A 22,297-nucleotide genomic window follows, 5' to 3' on the forward strand; every position below is an offset into this window, starting at 1 on the left:
TTCTGCTACAAAACAGTTCATTTCATGCATCTCAGTTCCCTAAAGTTGCTTTTTAAAACCCTGATGTGCTGCATGTGAGAATATCAATTGCCACCATTAATGCACTCCCAAGACCTTTATGCAGAGAATGTGTTGAAATACAACCCTGACTGAATCTGAAGAAAACAAACAAACAAACAAAAACAAACAAAAAAAAAGGAAGACATCGCAAATATATCTATATTTTATAATATACGTAGATATAATAAAGACTCCATTGAGCTACCTGCTGCATAAGTACAAAAACACAGAATACACTGACCACTAAAACTGTTCCTAAACTATGGGGCAGTCATGAAAACTGCACTGAGAATGCTATGGCAGATGCATTAAAGCCTGTAGCCTTCAGTAGACTTTTGTGCAAACTAGAAATTAGGGACTCACAAAGGTAGCATGTGCTAGGCCCACAGCAGATGTCAGAGCAGGAAGACTCAGAGGAAAGGATGGCAGGGAAAGGTGGTAAAAGGTGTGAAGTTTTCATCCATACAGCCAGGGCTTGGCACAGAAGACATGCAGCAATAAGAAGAACACGAGCCTTTAGTTTAGCACAGATTACATACATTAGAGCAACAGTGGAATCTGGCCTGAGGAGAAGTAAGGTGCCAAATTAAATGTATCCCCTTCTGTTTGCAGTAATTCAGTCTTCCAGGTATGTAACAGGAGTTGGGCTCTGCTCCAAAGCAATACTCCTCTGGCCCTGAATGCACATCCATGCCAGGCTTCCTGCTGGCAGGGACCCATGGATGCTCATTCATACAGAAGTTAAGTTTTGAAGGCTGGGACAACTGTTGGCTCAGAAATGCCGGTCACCTGTTTTTCCAATTCTCCCCCTGCAATATATTTTTTTTTCTTCTGTGGTCCTTGTAAATTTATACCTCTTATACAACTCTTTTACAAAATATTTCCATCATACTATTTTAGTTCTTCTGCTGCATTCTATGACTAATACTTTCAAGTAAGTGAGGGGTCTAGAGAGTAACTCCTATGAGGAACAGCTGAGGGAGCTGGGGGTGTTCAGCCCAGAGAAAAGGAGGCTCAGGAGAGACCTTATCATTCTCTGCAACTCCCTGAAAGGAGTTGGAGCCAGGCTCTTCCTGCAAGTAACAAGTGACAGGATGAGAGGAAATGGCCTCAAGCTGTGCCAGGGGAGATTTAGGCTGGACACCAGGAGGAATTTCTTCACTGAAGGCATTGGAACAGGCTGCCCAGGGAGGTGATGGAGTCACCGTCCCTGGAGGTGTTCAAGAGCAGAGCACTCAATGCTCTTGTCTAGTTGACAAGTTGGACTTGATGATCTCGAGGGTCTTTTCCAACCTAAATGATTCTGTGATTCTGTAAATTCTTTACAAAATAAATAAATTTCAAACCTTGTTTGGAGTTGTTTGGGTTTTTTTAGAACCTGCTTTTCAAACCCTCTTGTTGCCAGCATCTGACTGTATACTAGCAAACAGTGGAAATGTGAAAAGGAGCTGGACATGAAGGTTTCTCTGATCATCAGAAGACCTCTAATATGAAATTATGAAGTGACTTGGGCCGCTGAGCTACTGAACAAATTGGCATCATGGAATAAGTTATTTCTGCAGAGGGTTCCTTTGGAGAGGACTCTCACACTATGCACCCTGTCGATCAGTGTGGGGATTCTCAAATACTTCATCTACTTGATGAGGTTTCAGGGTTAAAAAGCAGGGAGGGAGAAATGTCTCCAGCACATCTGACTGCTCTGGGCAGAGGGAAGAGCAACATCCAAAACCTCTGCCTTTCCCTATGGCACCTACTTTTCCTTCTGCTGAAAGACTCGAGCGGGTAGGAAAGGAAAGGCAGTGGAAGAGACAACAAAAGCAGCCTAAAAACCAATATTAAGTGTGCAGGTGTGTTATCAACAGAGCATCCAGGCAGCTGAGCTGCCTGATCTGGCACTGTTTTCCCACTATGCCATCCTCTCCTGCACAGCAGAGTTTTGTTTTCCATCTGTCCCTTCAGTTCCTTCAGGTTTTTTTTCCTTCTTAAGGCAGCCAAGATTCTGGTGAAACAACTCATAGCCAGGGCTCATCAGAGCCCTACACCCAGAAACTCTCTGTATGGCCTGGGTGGGACTTTTGATAAAGAACTTGTTTAGTCTAAGTTTTGCAGGAAATGTGTTGAAAATAGAAGCTGTCACAAAATGTAATGTAAGCAAAGCATTTGAACACCAGTGCTGGAAGAACTGGTGCCTGATATGGACCATGGTACACAGACAGATACCAGCATGCAAACTGGCTGCTCAAAAGCCAAGACCCCCAGGCAGCCAGTTGGTGTGCAATCTCCTTTTAGGACTCAAGATGGGTTCAGGAGGTAGATCTTCAATGACAACACAAATCTCACCTTCTCCTAGCATCCCAGAAACATCACTACACTGAAGACCCTGCAAAGGTCTTCAAGGAGAAGGCCACTCACCAACCACCTGAGCAACAGGCAGGGTCTCTGGGGGGCATTCTTTAGTGCTCTGATTGCTGCCCTCACACGTCTCTCACTTTGGAGATGCTCACGGACAGGTGATGTTCACTCTTGACAGAAAAATCTGTGTCCACACTGATATCTGAGTCTCACAGTCACCAGTTCCTTTTGAAATCTGAAGCTGGTATGCTGCTTGTTTACTTTGAGACTCGTGGTCAGGCAAGGCAAAGCATTAACAACACAACCCTGTGCTCAAGGCACCCAGTGCGAAGCAGGAACCCTGACCTCCTCCAGATTTTCCTTATGGGCATAGGTCCATCAGATAACTCTCTCAGGGTCTGTTAACTCATCTGTAAAATATATGCAAGAATTTGCTCAAGACACTACAGTCCTGTGAGTTTTAATTGGTAAATAGAGCCTTAGTTGGTAAAGAACCAACTTTCACATGTTGGTTATTTACCAAGCAAAGAGGGGGATTTTGTTTGTTAGGGTGGGGTTTTTTGTTTGGTGTTTTTTGGGTGGGTTTTGGTTTTGGGTTTTTTTTACACAGTTTTACATGGTTTAGTACATAGTTCCAGATGAGCAAAACTATTGGCAAGGTTGACCAAAACTGACCCATAGTTTGCATCACATTAATGACATGAAATAATGAAGTCATGGGCTATAAAGTCTTTCCTGCCCTCTCCAGATCAATGAACATAAAATTAATAATATTGAACATGAGAGGGAATGAGCCATCCCCCAAAATCTACAGCCTAGTGATGAAGGCACACTCCTCACAACAGAAATGTCTAACCTCAATTCCAGAACCAGATTAAAGCAGGTTATGAATACAGGTTTTTGGCATCTCAGCTGAGGTCCTATTACAAAGACAGGTGCAACATAAGTCATCTTCACCTTTACCATTCGTGACAGCTTAATTCCCCTTGCTTCCAAATGAAAATGCAGGAAAGAAAATGAGATCACTTACTCACACCAAACAAAATCTTTAAACTAGCCTAAAATCAAATTACTGATATTGTTTAAAATGCCAAGAAATTTGCATTTCAGAATGACCAAAACTTTCATTTACTTTCCTAGAAAAAAAAAAAAAAAGATTAAATATTTATTAGCTGCACTACTATGACTGTGAGTTTGGAACATGCTTTAAAAGCTTCTGATACCAGGTACCACACACAGAGAAGTTGTATATTCAGTCATATGTATCTATACTACTTCTGGAATGAAATCATATCAGATTTTTCCCTGCAGATATTGTCTGCTTCTACTTGTTCAACCTATATTCACTCTCCTGTGAACAGATATATTCATCATATATTCTGTATTTCAGCAGCTTAAAGGCTGGAATATGTTGTTGACACCTGTAGCAGGCTCAGAATATCAAGACTTTATCCAAAATTCTCCAGGGGTATTGTTTTATCATTAATATCTTAGTAATTTGGAGACAGACTCCCAGAAACATGCCTCCTGCCAGTGCCAAGAAAAGCATCATGGGATGCTGAATTAATTTAGGTTGGTATATTTTTTAATTCCATTATGCTGAGTGTGTAACATGGACAAAAAAGAAAATGACGGATTAATATCCCTGTGTTGGACTTGAATGACCTCTTCAGCACAAATAGACTTCACTGACGACCTGGACATCCAAGCACACATCACAGCAATATCACAAACCTATAGGCTGCCTGATTTCTTTGTATAAAGAATATTACCTCTCCCAACTGCTACCAAACAAAAAACCCTACAAAGCTTCCAAGACCTTTCTTTTTATATTTTAGTTACGCTTAAAGTGTGAGAACAAACTCTCAAGAGGCTTGTTTTTGCTGCCATATCCAATAAACAAACAACCCCGTACAATATAATCCATCTTGTTTGTAAGTCTAGACAGGACATGAGCACTTCTCCACAGGATGAACTATTGTAGTAACCATGTCAATGAGAGTGACTCAGCACCCCATCCTCTGTCTGAAGGGCAATGTGTGTCTGCAACTTTAGGAAAAGTTTCTTCCCCCAAAGGGTGGTTGGGCACTGAACAGGCTCCCAGAGGAAGTGGTCACAGCCCTAAACCTGGCAGAGCTCAAGGAGTGTTTGGACAACGCTCTCAAGCACATGGTGGGATTGTTGGGGTGTCTGTGCAGGGCCAGGAGTTGGACTCTATGATCCTTGTGGGTCCTTTCCAAGTCAGGAGATTCTGTGATATCTGAAACCTACAGGGGAGGTTTTATTTTTAATTTTTTTCTGGGGGTGGGAGGGTGTCAAGAGCTAATGCCTAAGGCTGCCACCTTCAAACCTGGGTCCTACCAAGGTAAATCTGCCAAGGTATCACATCTCTCAGACCCTCCAGGAACTCAAACAGCTGAAAATAAAAAGTGTACACAGAAGCAGTGTGTGTTATCCTCTCATCAGTTCTCAGTTTCCATACCAAAACACAATGAGGATTCATAAGAGTGCCATGACAATATATGATTGGGTGGATCATAAAGCATGAGTATAAACAGAATATGAGTATAAATACATCAAGAGAAAAAAAAAGAGCAATTGCACACTGTTCACTAAGTTTTAAACACCCTTCTCTTTGTGCCTCCTCTATTTATTTGCTGTAAGTGGTACTGTCCAGTCATACAGCAGGTGCTTTGCCTCTTATTTCACCACCGCTCCAAAAATAATCCAAATACAAACAATTAATGAAGTTCTATATCACTCTCTTAGGGGCAAAACAAACTAACTTTGTGTTATTAAATCACAATAATTTCTTGCCCTAAAATATGGAGAAAACATATTTTCATTTGTTTTCAACATAAACATTGCCTTTTTTTGAAACCATGACAAACACGGGATGAAAGACAACATTTGTGGGCTAGATTCTACCCAAAACAACTCTGACTTCTGCACAAATTCAGAATCTGGTCCTCTGGTGCTATAAAGAAGCCCTAGAAATAGGCCATCACATCACATGAGTTTCCTCCTATGCAGAGATGATACAGAAGAACCATCTGAGCTACAGCCTGTGAGAGACTTCAGAAGATAACATTTTGGCTGCAGACCATTCCATCACAGTGGTTCTTACAGGCAAGGACTAGCAGCAACCAGACAGGTACCATTTCAGTGTAAATCAACACAGCTTGCAGGCCAGGGCATCCTGAGATGCCTGACCAGCCTTTAAAACACCTGGAGGAAGGTTTCACACATCTCAGCTATCTGTGACAAGCTCACTGGCTATAGCACAATACCTGAGGCACAACCTCTGTGATCACCTCCTTCCTTTGCCTCTGACCTTCTGATCTGCACAGTGTCCCTCAGGGCTTTCCAGATGAGAGACCATAATCTTGGCAACATTAGATTGTCGTCTTTTCCCTTTGCACACTGTGCTTCCGTTGCATATGATTCTGAAGCTCAAAGATCTTAATGCATTTATTATCAAACCCATCCCAGAAAGCTATCTAATGGATTAGAACTGAGGCCCCAATCTGATAAATTCCTAATTTTAACAGGAAGCAGTGGGCACACCAACAGGAGAGTTCAGTCTGCTGGTAACCTTAAGGCAACCCTTTGGTGCCCTCGATCACTAAGTCTTTACACCAAGCTCACATCCTGGGATGGGCTGACCTTTATGAGATGTAATCAGGCTGAAAGGAGAGCAAATAAAAGTTGCAGTGAAAAGAGAAGGGTAAACTTCTTCATAGGTTACCAGTAGGCTGCCAGCTCTTTTCATTTAAAGAATATTACCTCTCCCAGCTGCTTGTATTGTCCCTTACCTAGAAGTTAGCTTCAATAGTGTTTTTTTCAAAAAAGAAGTGATTTGAATTATTAAAAAACTGATTTTACTTGAAGCAAGTTAAGAATCACTCCAATGAACCAGCAGAGCTGCCAGAGAGACAAACAGAGCGTGGGTGGAGTGACATCCCTCACTAATACAACAAATTCAAACATAACTCATTCTAATTCCTTCTAAATTAGTTTAAATGAAAGTTCTATTGTATCAGAGTGAAATACTGGCAGAATTGCTGACACACAATTGTGTTTTCCAGGCTAAAAATCAGAGAAATGTATATCCACACAGGATACTATATAAGGAAAGCTCTGACTTTTGTAAGAGACACAGAAAACACATGTTCTATGTCATCTTCTCTATTTTTTTTTTTCAGCTCCTCTAAGCAGTAACCTTGTCATGGACTTCATTACACTCAGAAATCTGTGGCTGTGAAAGGACTGCTTTTGTTTTTTTTAAGAGGGAGGATACAGCTTCCAGCACGTAAAACAAATACAGCATGAAACACATTTAAACATGAGCAGCAGAGGGGCCTCTTCTACATTTGAACAGGCAATACAATCTCCTTTTCTGTTCCTGCTTTTCATAAAAGCCTTACTACTATTTACTGTCTTGAGAAAAGCATATAAACTTCATAATCTCAACTCACTCAGACATTAAGGTATCCAAGCCCTGCCAAACAATTCTGTGACCAGAGTTTGTTTCTCATTTTTTACACTGCTGAAGAACATATTAATCATTTTAACACACTATGAGATACGGTGCTTATGTATCCCAAGTGTCAGTAAGACATCTCTGGAGCACTGGCAGGCTCCTTTTCAAGTTGCTTTGTCTCCCTTTCTATTTTCTCAATAATTTATTTTTATTACATGTAAAGTATTACATTATCATTCTAACTTACTAATGTATTAATTAAATTTCAACCTCTCTCTTTCAGGTAAGTGCTCAGAATTAAAAGACACTGAAATATCACAAATCGAGATCAGTCATAGGACTTCAAAGTCATATTCAGGGCTTTTCAAAAACTCTTAGTCTTCACCCACACTGGCAGACTTCACATAAAGGTGTACTGAGCAGCAAAAGCAAAAGTCACTTCTCACCAGGATTTGGTGTGATACCAGGTGCACCTCCAGTCCAACAGCCCTTACAGACAGGGAAATGTCATTAAAAGGTAACCACTTAATAGAACAGCAGCCCATGCCAAATCCAAGTACAAACCTGCCAGCAGCAGGAATTTAATCTCCTACTGTTGCAACGCTATTTATTCTTACTCCCACTTGTCTAACTCATGAAAAATTAGAGGCTGAATCAATGTGTATGTCTTACATCAATTTTGCTGTGTCTCCTAGTCAGTCTCCCCACATCCTAAATTGTACACGGATTAACCTGGAGCTTTACCTTTGTATTTTAAAGTTTCAAGGTCTCTAAATGTGCTAAGTTCAGATGCCTGGGCTTCTCGCAGGAATGAGATGTGACAGCAATTTCCTTTCAGGAGAAAGGGAGATGAAAGGACTTAGACAGTTTTTCAGCGCACCAAGATAAGGTACCTGACAGGTTCTGCAGAAACCTTTTGCTGTTTCAGCAAAATCTTTGTTGAATCACCCAACAGGAAAAGTGTGCAGAGCATACATTAAAATGCAATCAGTTAGTCCTAGTCTTACCTTCCTGAGTTCTGAAGTCATCTTCAAGGAATTTATTAAAATTGCCACACAACCCACAGGTCTTATTATAGTGCTTTTCTTGAAGGAGTATCTGAATGTTTCCACTGATATCAATCTTCACCACAAAGCCATGCTCATCACTGGATATTTTATGATAACCTGCCTCCTTCTCTATAAATATACCATTGGAGGCAAAAGGTATGGAAACCCTGTGAATAAAAACAGGAGATTCTCAGAATATGACACACACACAAAAAAATCAGGTTGTTTTCTGTTGAAATACCAGTTCCCACAGGTACCTTTTGTCTTCCTGCATCACAGCTCCATCTAAAGAGAAGCGGATATTGAAATATTCCCCGAGGTACACAGAGATGCCAATTTTCTCCCCATTCTGGTAATCACCTGAAGAGATGAGATATAACCAAATACTGTTAGTTCTGGGAGTTGGGAGGACAATTTGTAAGTACATATTGCACGGTTGGGAACATATCTTCTAACATACAAAGAATTTGTTCCAGGTTGTTCAAATTGAGGAAGAAAATTATTTAAATTGGTATATGTTTCCTTTTCAGAGTGACAGGATCAGTTTACTTAAATTTACTTGCAGTCACTAAAAACATGCTAAACTATGACCAATACAGAACAGTCATCAGTGAATATAAAAAGATCTACCAAAGCAGATTGGTATGAAAGTAATATCTAGTTTTGGTACACATATCATCAGTTTCTAATCCCAAGAATAACTCTGCAAAGGTTTATGCTAATTCCAAGGTCTTCTGTCCTCCAGGATGGGATTTTTGTTACTGGGGTGATTTAGCATACAGATAAAATTAGTTCTACGGGGTTGAATAGTTCTTATTCCCATACTCAGCTTTAAGATCCACATTCTCCTGGAAAATTCAAAATTAAAAAAGGTCTTGCCTTCCCTCTTCAGAAGAGCCAGCAGGAAAATCTCTGTTTCTTAGCAGCTTATTTACATGAGAGCTACATTACCAAGGGATAACAGAAGCCTCAAAATTAATCCTACTTTCTAAAACAAGCCCAAAAAAAACAACACAACCCACCAAAAAGAAACCAAAACCAACCAACCAACCAACAAAAAAAAAAAAAAAAAAAAAAAAACAAAAAAAACAAAAGGCAGCAAAGCCCCTCAGCCAAGATCCTTTTTATGCAGTGGTCCATCCTATCTGACAAAAAGCAACTACTTGGATTTTTTTCAGTGATGGAACCCAGCTCAGACTCACCTAAGAGCATGAAGGAGTGCTTGTGACAGTCCCCAGCAAGGAGGTAGCTGCAGTCCCCAGCAAAATCATAGAAAGAACCATCAAAAGTTTTGATATGATCATTCCCAAAAAGGCTGCAACGGGAACCTGATGACTCCTGAGGCAAAGAGCCTGATAATCCTGGATATCAAAACATAACATAACATGCAATTTCAATCATTTTGTAGTTCAGGAATTTATCTGATGGAATTTATCACCATTGATCACCTCATGTCCTCGTAGCTTCTAGGCAGACTGTAAGCCTGGCATGGCAGTCCATGGGATCAAGCACAGATTTTTTTACTACAAACATTTGTGAAATGGCTTTTTTGCTTTACTTCTACCGACCCAAACCTTGCATGGGTAATTTCAGTCCTGATTGTTTGAGGAATGCCATTTGTTTGTGCCTGCCTGCAATCCCATTAAATTCTGTAGGGCACTAGCAAAGCCCCATAGTTTGTTCAGCCAAACATCATTGACTTCAGGGAATTTTTGGGACTCAACATAGTGCTTGTTTCAAGGTAAAGAGACAAAAGGAATAATTTTATCAATGTCTCCAGCATAATGAGAATAATCTAGTTTCAAACCATATCAATCCCTGAGCCCGTATTGCAGGACTGGATGGGCTAAAAGGAGGAACAGGGGCAATAACTCACAGATGAAATTGAAAATGAGTTGTAGTCCCTAGACAGCAGAAAATAAACGTTTTCCTACCTGTGACTACAGTGGCCAGCAGTAGGTTTGTTTGCAGCACTGCCAAGAGGAGCATCTGTCAAAAATCCAAAAGAGAGAGTTTAGAACACTCTTAGTTTAGGATGCACAATCTGTTTCGCGACTCCTCACCACCTTCTATCCTCTCTTTATACAGGTATTTGCAAGGTTCTACAACATTTCAGAAAGCAATAATCCATGTAGACAGTAGTTCAGATACCCAGCCATCCTGCTTTAACGAGGTAATCTAGGAGGATAATCATTCTTTGCTTCCATTTTCACCTCTCATTGCAGGAAAAGGGGCTACTCCACAGGAAATGCAACCCAGAATACACACGTACTCCAGTTAACACATTGCACACACAAAGCCCTTCAAAACACAGCATTATTTATCAGACAGCCTGATTTGAAGAAGCACCTCTCACTGGGTCAGCCAGTTTGGTTCCAGTAGAAGTCACCTCTGCTGCCCAAGATTTGCATCCTGCCCAAACATTCACAAAGGGAAAGAAAATATAGGTTTTGCACCAGCCAGCAGGTCTGGCTGGCAAACTGCTATAACTACATGCATTTAATCCACTGATTTCAGGGTGATAATGTGCTTCAGATAAGAGGCAAGAAGTAAAGGGAGGAAATAGCACAGAGATTAGAGACCCAGATTGAAAACTTCCATTCACCAAAATCAGTTTTAGCATTGCCTCCCTCTTTCTACAACCAAAATATCAGCCTTTGTTCTCTATATGTCTATAAGCTACCTTCTGTACAACCAGGCCTTTAAAAATAATATTATCATTAATAATAATAGGATAGGAGTGTCATGCAGATGGTGAACTAAATGTATTCTGTGGCAAGACATTAACAGTTCAGGATGAAAGCTGTGAGGAGCTCCATCTAAGGGTGTTAATTCCAGTGATAAGCAACTAGAGAGGCATAAATATACCATACTTAATATATTAATGCCAGGACACCAGACGCACCTTTTCATAAGAGCCCTCCAATTAAAGATTGGAATGCATTTTGCAAAGACAAATTCTGATTTCAGGTTACAGACACACATTTCTTACTGCTGTTAGTTATGGAGGCCCCATTCCCAGCCACATAAATAAATGCTGAGTTTGCCTTGTTTGCACAAGACAGGAAAAGAAAGGTCTACTATGAAATTCAGTCTAACGTAATGCTACTAATCCCAAACTGACAAGAGGTTCCAAGATAGCCAAGAAGTGGCAACTGCATGGGAACGTAACAAAGTAATGGTAAGGAAAACAACAGGCATTATCTCAGATTACACACTTCCTAGTGTATTTTTAGTGCATGCACGGTGTAATTGTGACTGAATCAAATATTGCTTTTCTTTATTAACCCTTCAGCTTTACAAATCAGGCAAAGAAAAAAAGACAGGGTATAAACTCCTTCCTTTCAGTCCCCTTCCACCTCCCACTCTATTCTGAACTGCAGATGAAGTTTCCCCCCAGTTCTCGTGGAGCAGGTGCCACAAACAAATCAGAACACAACCCAGTAAGATCCAGCATATCCCCCTCCATAATTTTATTGCTGGCTTAATTAGAAATGAAAGTACCTTCTGTGTGAGATTCCTCTTGCACATGAAGAAGAAACTCCTCCAGTTTCCACCTATAGCCTACAACACCATTGTTCCCCTGTTGCTTCAGAAATCAGGACTGGAATGGCTTTGGTCTGAAATTTCTTGTTTTTGTACAAGCCAGGAACTCTTGTTCATTTTAAAGGAAAGATAAAAACAGAACGTCACATCCGCCTGACCCTCAAGACAATAGATTAAATTGCTATCATGGAAATCAGCAGCCTTAATTGCCAGAACGGTACAATGAGGGGAAGCAGTTTTTAAAACTTACATGACAGATAAGTCTTTGAAATCCATTTTGCATGTGTATGTGTGACAAATCTCACTGGCTGAGCCAATAGGCAGCATATTTATGTGACAGACTATTGTTAAAGAGGAATAGTAGGATGCTCCATACCTCAAAGACCACAGAACCAGGTAGTATTTTTTTCCTACAAACAACTGCCATAAAGGAGAAAAAAGAAAGGAAAATTCAGAGCTAGTAATGACCTGGGCTCATTCCCTAGGAACAAACACATTAGAATTCTGCCACATTCTATCAGATCAATACATTTGGTCCTTGAAATGTGGATGGGGGTACCCTCTGGAACAACAAGTGGTAACAAGTTAATCCTGCACTTACTTGTTTGCAGAGTGGGCACAAGTTTTATGGGCACATGTGCAGCACTGAGAAAAAAAAAGCAGAGCAGATGACATCTTACGTTACTTTCCATGTATTATTTTCAATAGCAATTCATGTTTTCAATAGTAACTCATATTTTCAACGAACAAAGGGGTTAGGAGGCGACACATGCCATTGACTGGGAGGTGTTCTCTCCTCTTGGGTCCAGCTGCCACATCTCAGCAGGTCCTTCATACCTTTGAGAGCCTAAGCATGAGTGATCCCAGGCAGATGTTCTCCCTTTCATGATAGGAAAGTCAGTATTACTCATGATACGGGGAATAAGATCTATCCCCACGGTCACTTATCTTCTCAGTTTTAATCCTTTCAGTCCCTGAGCCCCAAATAAGTCACTTAATTTGGTAACTTCCCCTTGCAAATCCAAATCCAACAGGCCTTTGATTCACATTTCTTTGTTTCACTCTATCTTGTATGTGTGAAAGTCCCTTGAAAAAGTCCTTAAAAACAGAAGCATTGCTGGTTCAGGTTTGTAGAGATCTCTTATTGTTATTACAAACAGCAGCCAATTACTGAAGGACACTGGGCTGTTTAGTCTGTAATGGGATGGATGACCCAGGTCTTCCTTTATTAGATTTTGTGCCACTGCCTTCACACCTTGACAAGCTGAAGGCCAAGCAAGGGACAAAGCAAAAGTCTGAGCCTATCAAAAGGTGCTTTGGAGAGAAACAGGCTGCAGAAGGACAGGTTACTGAACCTGGACTGAGCCTCTGAAGATCTCGAGCCCTCCTCTATATGAGGGGACATTTTGTGTCTTGCACTGCCAGTGTCTAATAGATGGTTCAGATAAACTAGACATCAAGACACATTTGAAGTGTCTGAGGGAGCTTGGGAAACATAAGAGAAAATTTATTAGACAGACACACAAAGAACAAGCTTCCTTTTCCCCTCCTGGCTCTTTGTCCTCTTAAAAAAAAAAAATAAATGGTAATTAAAGAATGCATTTATTGGCTGATATCCAACAGAAAGTTTAGTGGTGTTTGGGTAGATCTGAAATATTTTCCATATAGTACACCTGAGACAGAGGAGAAAATATATAAACAACTATGCATTGTTGTCAAAAGAACATCTATAGTCCATTTTTGGAATAGCATAGGAAGTACTTCTGAGAAAAATTATCCCTAATACTGCTTTTCATTGCTTTGTTCAAATATTAGTTTGCATGCAACAAGTCCATGAGAGAACACACACTTGTCACGGAGTTTGTTACACAAACAAATACATAAGTGCCTGGATTATGAAACCTGCAGTGCTGAGTGTAGGAACAGTGATGAAACACGCAGGGCCCACAACATACAGGGCTGAACAACACCAAAACCAGCCAAAATAAACCACGAAGATTTCAGCCTGATCCCGGCCCTGTGCAAGTATGTTGAGCTGAGGTATTGTACTTAATTTCTGCAGGCAATGGCATTGATTGGTTTTTATGAGGTCTGAAAAAGTGTTCTTGGCATCTTGAGTAAAGTGAACTCCCTGATGCACACGAAAATCAAATGAAGGATGGAAACGTAGGAAAGGACAGAAAAACAAAACATAAAATCGTGATTAGAGGTAGGAAGCAACTTCCCCAAAAGGGGAAGAAATTCCTAATCTTAGAAAAGTCATTGAAAGAACAGATGAGGAGCACCTATAACATCACAAACAGCATAGAGAAGTTAAGTAGGAAATAATTGCTTATCATTTCTCCCAGTGTAAAGGTTGTGAGTAAGCAACAAAATTTTCAGGGAGCTGCCTTTAAAGCACAGAACTAGAAGGTCTCAGTACAGGTTACTATGTCAAAAAAAGAAGTCAAATTAATGAAGGGCTACTCCATCACAGGGATGGACCAAACCTCAGGGATCAAATGATGAATCAGAGAGAGCTTGTGGCTTAGAAAGTCTTTACCTTACTGAGTATTAGATACAGAAACATTCTTTCTTATAACCTTTTCCTAAGCAATGCTGCTAGCCACCAAAATCCCACCTTTTGGTAAAAAGAAAAAAAAAAAAAATCACAACACCAAAAACCAACCAAAAAAACAACAAACAAACAAAAACCCCACAGCCAAGACAGATTTCTTTATCCTGTCCCAGGCTACAAGAGGTCTGTTTCAGTGCTTTTTTCACAACTGACATTCACACTGACTTTCTCATTAGTGACCCACCAGTGAAACTCAGCATAAGCAGCAATGAATAAGCCAAGAGTAAGAATAATTGCAAACACTTCTGAAAATAAGAGCATCTCATAATAGTTCCTGAAAGTTTAGAAAAGTTTCTTCTGCATTCCCTCTTACCTTTCCCGTGCCCAAGGAGGAAGAAAAGAGAAGGGGGAAAAGAGAGGGGAGAGATGGGGAGAGAAGGACAAAAAAAAGGGGGGGAGAATAAATCAAAAATATCCACACAGGAGGATATCAGCTGGCAAAGTCCACATAACCACGTATTTGAACTTTTTTCTTTGGAATATTTAGGCCACTGTACTCACTGGGGAAAAAGTCAAGGTAGATGCACAAAGCACACTAGTACCAAAATGGAGTATTGATCTTCCCCATGCAGAAAAATCCTTGGATGAGATTTATACTCCATCATTTTTCATTGACACATTTTAAGGGCATAAGTAAGGGCAGGGGAAATAAATCAGATATTCAAGAGTAGGAAGACAGCCCTAGTGGCTGAAACAGCAAACTTAATATGTCCCAGCAGTGCACATGGCACCAGGAGTAGGGGATGATCATGTGGGCTGCCCTGCCCATGTCCCTGAGTAGCACTGGAGCAATGGAAAGATGGATAATAGCCAAACTGTGTCGCAACAAGAAAGCTGGAGCCACCATCCGTCCCTCTGTCAGCTGCACACGACAGTGTAAAATAAATTTCAGCAACAAGCAGCAAAATAAATGTCTTTGAAGGGCAGGGGGGTTGGAACTACATCATCTTTAAGATCCCTCTCAACCCAGGCCATTCTACGACTCCAAAATGCCCAGAACTTCTATTTGAAAAACTAAACAGTGCCATTGGTTCTAGTCCCGTATGAATTCCAGGGCATTAGTGCATTTTGGGGGTCATCTGTGCTCAGTTCCTTTTCCTGGTACAATAAATGATGGGTAGTTTAAAGATTGATACCCCTCAGAGAGGATAGGAGGCACCAATCACCCACATTTTGCATTTGAAAACCCTCAGCCTCCAGACATCCTTCCACACACTGGGAAGTTCACAAGGCAAAGGAAACACTTGATCTGTCCTGACTGGGTAGCCCAGCAGGGAAGGGCATTATTCAAGGTAATCCTTCTTACTACCGGTTTAACTCCTTCTCTGGTGGCAAACAGCTGGGATTTCCAGTTTTACAGCCTTTCCCAGGGTTGTATTTTGAGTCATTAGAGCCAAAAGGACCTCAGGCCCTTTGGTGCTACTCTTCAGCATAGCTACCAAATCACCAGGCTACAGACCTGGTAGGTAGCAGTACAATGATTCTACAACGTCTCCAGGGAGTAAGAATTATCCTGTTGAGAGATCTTCAGCTGGTGCCAACTGGTGCTGCTCTGCTGAAGTCAGTGGCACTACTTTACTCTGTCCTTGCTAAAGAGCCATAAATTTGCATTACATTACAAAGAGTTACCAGAAACTGAAGGGAAGGGCAGGGGAGAGATTATTTTTCTCCTGGTTATGGATAATTTATCCCTTATGTAAGTTAGGCATTGCCTTGAGACACCTCTAACTGTACCTTCTAGACACCAATCAGTCTCAGCATTCCCAGGAAGGGTGTGCTCCCGTGGCAGAACAGCACAGCCTGGGAGGGGACTGCCCATTTTCAGTCTCCTCCTCTAAGGGTTTGGAAGCAGTTGCTCACTGCTCTCTCCTTCGCTTGAATGTCTTAAATCTCCACGCCTGGGTTGAAAATTTTCTGCATAAAGAGAGTCAAACAAGGCAAATTCAACAATTTCCTCCTCAAGTGTGTTTTTTCTATTTTTCTGCCTCGACCTCCCAACTAGCCAAAACTCTAGTCTTACTGGTTTACATGGTGTATTTACAGGCGTGAGGTTTTCCAAGCAGGGAACACAATACATACGTGATATTCACTTTACCAAGTCCACAATTAACTCTGTGGGATGTTTTGTATCCATGTAGCCTGTTCCAGACAGAGCAAACATTTCAGCATCCTTGTCATAACTGACATCAGACACTAATCAGTCAACCACCAGAATATCACCATCAGGCTGCTGAATAAAAAAATACATACAGTGTGAGGGAATTTTCCCAATAATATAATAGGAGAAAATGAGAGCCTGAATTGTGCAGCATAATGTCATGCCAATTTTCAACCCCCCATGCTTTAAAAGCAGTTAATCCCTCTCTCTGGGATTAAATTTGTCCAAATGCATGGCTGCTAAAAGGTCTTTAGCTGAAACCATGAAAATAATTACCAACTAACACTTCTAGGGTGCAGATCTGTAAAACAGGTGCAGTAACAATTCACCTTGTGACACTATATATACAGTACAATAATTAATTACTACATTAGGCAATCACTCTCAGATACACACCAATATCTCCAAATCTTATTTATATGAAAGATGTCCTCAGTTGGTCTTTTAACTGGAATATCCGAGGTTTGATCAAGCACCAGGAATGGTTGCATGTGCAAATATACATCAGTTTATACACACACTCGCATAAATCCACCAATTACATTGGTGTTGACAGGTGTTAATATACTGGGAAAGAAGGAGAAGTAAACAGGAACAGCCAAAAGACAGGAAATATCCTCTTAATGTGGGTAAAAAGATGAAAAAAAATAGAGAAGAAAAGCCTTCTTTCTCATATGTGTGTGTGTTCTTACAAATAATGTCTGGATTTGTAGGTTCTTATAGCTAAATGTCTTGAATTTGTACCACCTATCTTGTAAGTATCTGTGATTTTGCTCCTAAAACTCAATTGCCCTTCAGTATAAATCCGCTTATTATTTCAGCAGTTATGGCAACTGAAACAAGAGCTACAGTTTTCCAGATGAGAATTAAACAGCCTGAGTGGCAAGAGGCCTTGCCATTACAGAAGGGAGTAAACACAGACTCAGTGCTGCTGCTTTGAGTAGCAATTTCATCCCTCTCCCCTTCTGTAATAAGACAGAAACAATACTTTGTGTATTTGCATCACAAGTGTGTCAGCAAGGATAAATTAATTAACGTCTTCTTGCTCCACGCACAGGGTTGCTCTAAGGTCCCAGGAGAGTTACTAATTATGAAGTTTACTAATGATAGACTTCCTGAGATGCTGCTGCATGAGCACAGGTTTCCATCCAGGGTCACAACAAACATCTCTCCACTGCCCAACTCAGACAGGATCCAGAGCCAGCTGGAGCTTCTGTGTTCAAGGCTGACCCCTGTAGGTTTGTCCCAAATTAATTATTTTTCAAACTAGAGCAGCACCAGGGTTCATTCAACGTTTCAACACAAATGTTAGCAAACTGTTATGACAATGCCAAACCACGTTAAAAATGCACGCTGTAACTCAGGTTTCTGCTGGCTCAGTACATTAGTGAAAACTTCAGAAACACCTCATCACACTTTCTCCACATACATGCCCCGACAGCGAGTTCAAGGCAATTCTCCACCATACACTTATTAAGTCAAATCAACAGAGTTCCCAGGTTGACTCCCTGAAGTGCATTTTTCCCCATTTTTAATGGTTTTCATGACTCATCTCTAACTCTGTCCAGAAACCAGAACTAGAGCCAGGATTAAATATCTAACAGTGCTGCCGTTCCTAGAATGCAGCACTGCTCATATCCCTCCCTCCCCCACCAGCACCTTCTACCAGCTCACCACTGGTAGAAGTTCACTTTAAATAGCATAAGGCAGAGATAAATGTCATCATACTCTACCAGAAACAAACTACCTCAGAAGGATAATTGTCATTCAGCAATATATAATTAATGTGATGAGCACTCAGTTGTTGTTGAGTTTTCCAATCACCCAAATGAGGTGCCTAAATATGTTGTATTAACACAATTTTCCAAAGCTGTGATCTCACTAAATATTTGTAAGGTTTGTTATACATGATCTGTTTTTCCTAAAGCCACCAAAATTCATAGAAAGTTCAAACAGCATAATGTCTACCCAGATCCTTTCACATTAAGTATAAATTATTTGGCCTTGTTGGTTTAAAATATCCAACATGAATTTACAATGATGTTTAGCAAGATTGTAGATGTTTGCTGCCCTCATAAGTAATGAAAAAAATCGTCACATCACTTCCTGATGAAAAGTTATTTTTACAAAAAACCAGGTTACATTAGTGCTGTCAAAGTACAGCTGGCCAGAAATACCAGTGAGCAAGGGGAATCTTATCCATTAAAATACTTCTTCCATTAATTCCAACTTTGCTGGGACTTCAACTGTCATATATCTCTATGAGTTTCAATCACTATCTTCACATTGGCCTTCACTTAAATATTTATACATGCTTTCAGCCTCGTTGATTTAAATATTTTCTGAATATGGGCTAAAAAAAGGAAATTTCTCTGACTAAATATTACTATACCCTTTCTAGTGTCAGGAAACTTCTGCACAAAAAACAGTTGTAAAAGACTGAGTTTAGTGCTATGAATTAAACTGAATTGCAGAAAGATGCCAGTTCCCATTGAAGAATAGGGGGTTTCTGAAAATCTTCACTAGGAAGAGTGACCTTGGTCCCCAGGATTGAAATTTTGTCCTAGGGAAGATATTACAATGCATCAAGTGGAGCCAAGATTTTACCTTAAATGCTTACTTCATTTTCTTAATCACTTTTGAAAAAGAAAGGGTGTGATTTTAACTCACTTCTATAATGGTGAGCAAGAAACAACTCTAATAATAAGCAGATCATTAAGACAAAAATCCCGTGTTCCTCTTTCTGAAATGCTGATTTACCCCAGTACAAGACAGAGCATGTTACTCATTGTGGAGGACAATTAAGTCGCAGAAACATTCACTGCTCCTTGTGAACAATTGGCACCATTATGTGACCAACAAATCTGTGTCCTATGCACATTCCCCACCACCACCCCTCTTTTTCCTGCAGTCATCTAATATAAACACAAAGGATGAAAAAAAAAAGGGGGTAAAATCCTCAGATTTTCCTCTAGTTCCTGGTTTCCTTCCTCACATATTGGGATAGAGTACATATCCTAAAATCACAAGACGTCAATAACAATACAAGAACTACGAAATTCGAGAATATTAATTGGTTCTCTCTCATATGCCTTTTGGTTTTTTTCTAACATCCAAGATTAGCATTTATAAGATTTTCTTCAGACATAAGAAGGGTATGTTTCTGAAACATACTTCAAGATAAAAAACAAAGCTGAGATATTCACAAGAACTCCCAATCCCCACATTTAGCATTCAAGTAAAACTGTCCAAATACTATAAATTTCCAAAATATCATCAAGCAAGTTGATAATGCAGATAAAGGGATTAGAATTACAGAATCATAGAATATCCTGAGTTGGACAAGACCCACAAGGATGATCGAGTCCAACTCCTGGCCCTGCACAGGACAACCCCAAGAATACACCATGTGCCTGAGAGCGTTGTCCAAATGCTCCTTGAGCTCTGTCAGCCTTGGTGCTGTGACCACTGCCCTGGGGAGCCTGTTCAGTGCCCAACCACCCTCTGGGGGAAGAACTTTTTCCCAATATCCAACATACCCCTCCTTGACACAGCTCCAGGTCCTGTTATTGGTGACCAGAGAGATCAGTGCCTGCCCCTCCTCTGCCCCTCATGAGAAAGCTGCAGATGCTGTGAGGTCTCCCCTTGGTCTCTTCTTCTCCAGCTGAACACACCAAGTGCCCTCAGCCACTCCTCACATAGCTTCAAATCAAGGCCCTTCACCATCTTCACAGCTTCCTTTGGACACTCTCTAATGGTTTCATATCTTTCTTATATTGTGGTGCCCAAAACTGCCCCGATGTTGCAGGTGAGGCCGCCCCAGGTCAGAGCAGAGCAGGGCAATCCCCTCCCTGGCCCAGCTGGAGATGCTGTCCCTGATGCCCTCAGGACAGGGTTGGCCCTCCTGGCTGCCAGGGCACTGCTGACTCGTGTCCAACTGGCCACTAAGCAGGACCCCCAGAGCTCTTTCCCAGCACTGTTTACTCATTCCCCAGTCTGTCTGTACATCAGGGTTGCCCCATCCCAGGTGCAGAATCTGGCACTTCCCCTTGCTGAACTTCACAATGTTGGTGATTATCCAGCCCTCTGATTTGTTGAGGGCTCTCTGCAGGGCTTCCCTGCCTTCGAGGCAATCAACAGCTCCTCCTAATTTAGTTAATCAGCAACCTTAGTTATTCCTTCACGTCCTCTGTCTAAGTCATTTATGAAGATGTTGAAGAGAACTGGTCCTAAGGCGGAGCCCTGTGGAACCCACTAGTGACCAGTCACCAGCCTGATGGAACCTCAATCACTGTAACTCTTTGTGCTTGACCCATGAGCCAGTTGCTCACCCATCACATCACACTGGAGGTGACGGACAGAGAGAGAGTGTGTGTGTGTCTCTCCCACTGCACTGTTCCTAAAACTACACCCTCTAAGTTTGACTTGATCCAAATAAAACACGGATCAAGTAGTCCAATCTTTTTCTATTTGGAGTTGGGCAAGAACCATACAAAATTACATCCTAATAAAAGTTTAGTTTTTCAAGAGCCTCCAAGCTGACAGCTACCTTTGGGCTCAATATTTTATGGGCCCATTTCCAAAGGCTTTATCTTCAGAACAACAATAAAAAGACAGTATCTTCTGTGCTCGCTTAACAAAATCCTGGTCATAAACTGTTCAAAGCACAAAACAGTTAAAAATTAAGCTTACTTTCTGCATCAAACAAAAGTAATCAGAACCTATTCTTTTTCCTTCTCTTGTTTAGTAGAAAAATGAATGGCATTTAGAAGGAAAGTGCCTGAAGGTATTTGGAAGCACGAATATACCTGCATTTTTTTCTTTATTTGTTTTTTACTTTTGTTCACATCCTTCTCCTGTTTCAGATATAGAAACAATTCTGGAAGTCCTTGGGCTCCAGTGCACAGGTAAGTGAGCTATTGATCCCAGCAGTCTGACATGCTCTACGGGAGACAAGATTCATGGATGGATGTACCTTCTCAGGAAGGTTAAGACAGATTTTATAGCATATATGAGACTGGCAAAAGCCAGGTTTAATTTGAAGCCAGTGGGCTGAGAAGAGACTGTAGCAGCCCGAAGGACATAAAGGGTCCGACCACAGAGACAGAGTGAAGCAAAGTGATCCCTAATTGCAGGGGCACACGGGCTTTTATAGGGTATTGAGGGAACTTGCCAGAAGGGAAGGCGGAACCAGGGAGGAGCATGCCAAACAGGGACACCTAAGGGAAAAAGGGGAGGGTCTTAACCATAAATGGTGAGACACAACCATATAAGGAATGATCAAATAAGGGAATGCCATGTTGAAGCAACTGGGAGCTAATCTGAAACAAGGGAAAATGTAAGGGTACAGAACAAGGGGGAATTTTTATATAAATGAATAAAAAGCGTACATTAAAAGGTATAAAACACAATGCCCTACAGCATATGCTTAACATAACATCCACACAGCTCTAATATTAATTTGAAGGTGGTAAAAGTGGTGTCTTCAGGAGTTCCACAGATTTCATTTACTGTCTCTTGTTCAAACTTTCACATTTCATAGCTGTCAGGATTTCAGTTCTCCACAGGAGACTACACCCACCTTTCAGACCTGGTGTTCAGGTGCTTTCCCATGGTAGATGCAATGCCTTTCTTGCTCTTTCCCATTTCACCTTCCAACAGAGGGCATGAAATCATCTTCAATCACATTTCAACTGGAAAATGAATGGCAAAGGTTTCCAAAAGCTAGCTCACATTTTGATTTAATACAGACTTTTTAATTAACATGCTGTGACATAAACTTCTTTTACACATATTTATCTTTCCATGTATTACTCTCTTTTTCTCTCCTTGTACCCCTGATTTAGGAAACACATTCCAGGTCACACCATCACTTTCAGACGCTCAGGGGACAGGAGGTAGAGATGCACAGGAGGTATTGCCATAGCAGGTGCCACACTAATTGCACAAAGACAATTCTACAGCAATTACAGTGATGGCAGAAGTGACAAAACTGATTCCAGGGAGATATTTTTCCCCGCTCACAAGTCACA

At 40.9% G+C, this 22,297-nt stretch overlaps 1 protein-coding gene across 1 annotated transcript in view; it reads right to left on the reverse strand.

Annotated features, from left to right (window-relative positions):
* VWF (von Willebrand factor) overlaps positions 1–11,563 on the reverse strand; it is a 131,219-nt gene extending 119,656 nt beyond the window's left edge. The window contains exons 1-5 of the mRNA XM_027665954.1: positions 11,449–11,563; positions 9,879–9,933; positions 9,147–9,305; positions 8,202–8,304; positions 7,903–8,111 (exon numbers count right to left, since the gene is read on the reverse strand). Coding sequence (XP_027521755.1) covers positions 7,903–8,111; positions 8,202–8,304; positions 9,147–9,305; positions 9,879–9,933; positions 11,449–11,475 — 553 coding nt within the window. The 5' untranslated portion in view covers positions 11,476–11,563. The remainder of the gene's footprint in view (positions 1–7,902; positions 8,112–8,201; positions 8,305–9,146; positions 9,306–9,878; positions 9,934–11,448) is intronic.
* Between the last annotated feature and the right edge of the window lie 10,734 nt (positions 11,564–22,297).

Source organism: Corapipo altera, unplaced genomic scaffold (assembly GCF_003945725.1).
Source record: "Corapipo altera isolate COAL_440 unplaced genomic scaffold, ASM394572v1 249, whole genome shotgun sequence".
Classification (NCBI taxonomy): domain Eukaryota; kingdom Metazoa; phylum Chordata; class Aves; order Passeriformes; family Pipridae; genus Corapipo; species Corapipo altera.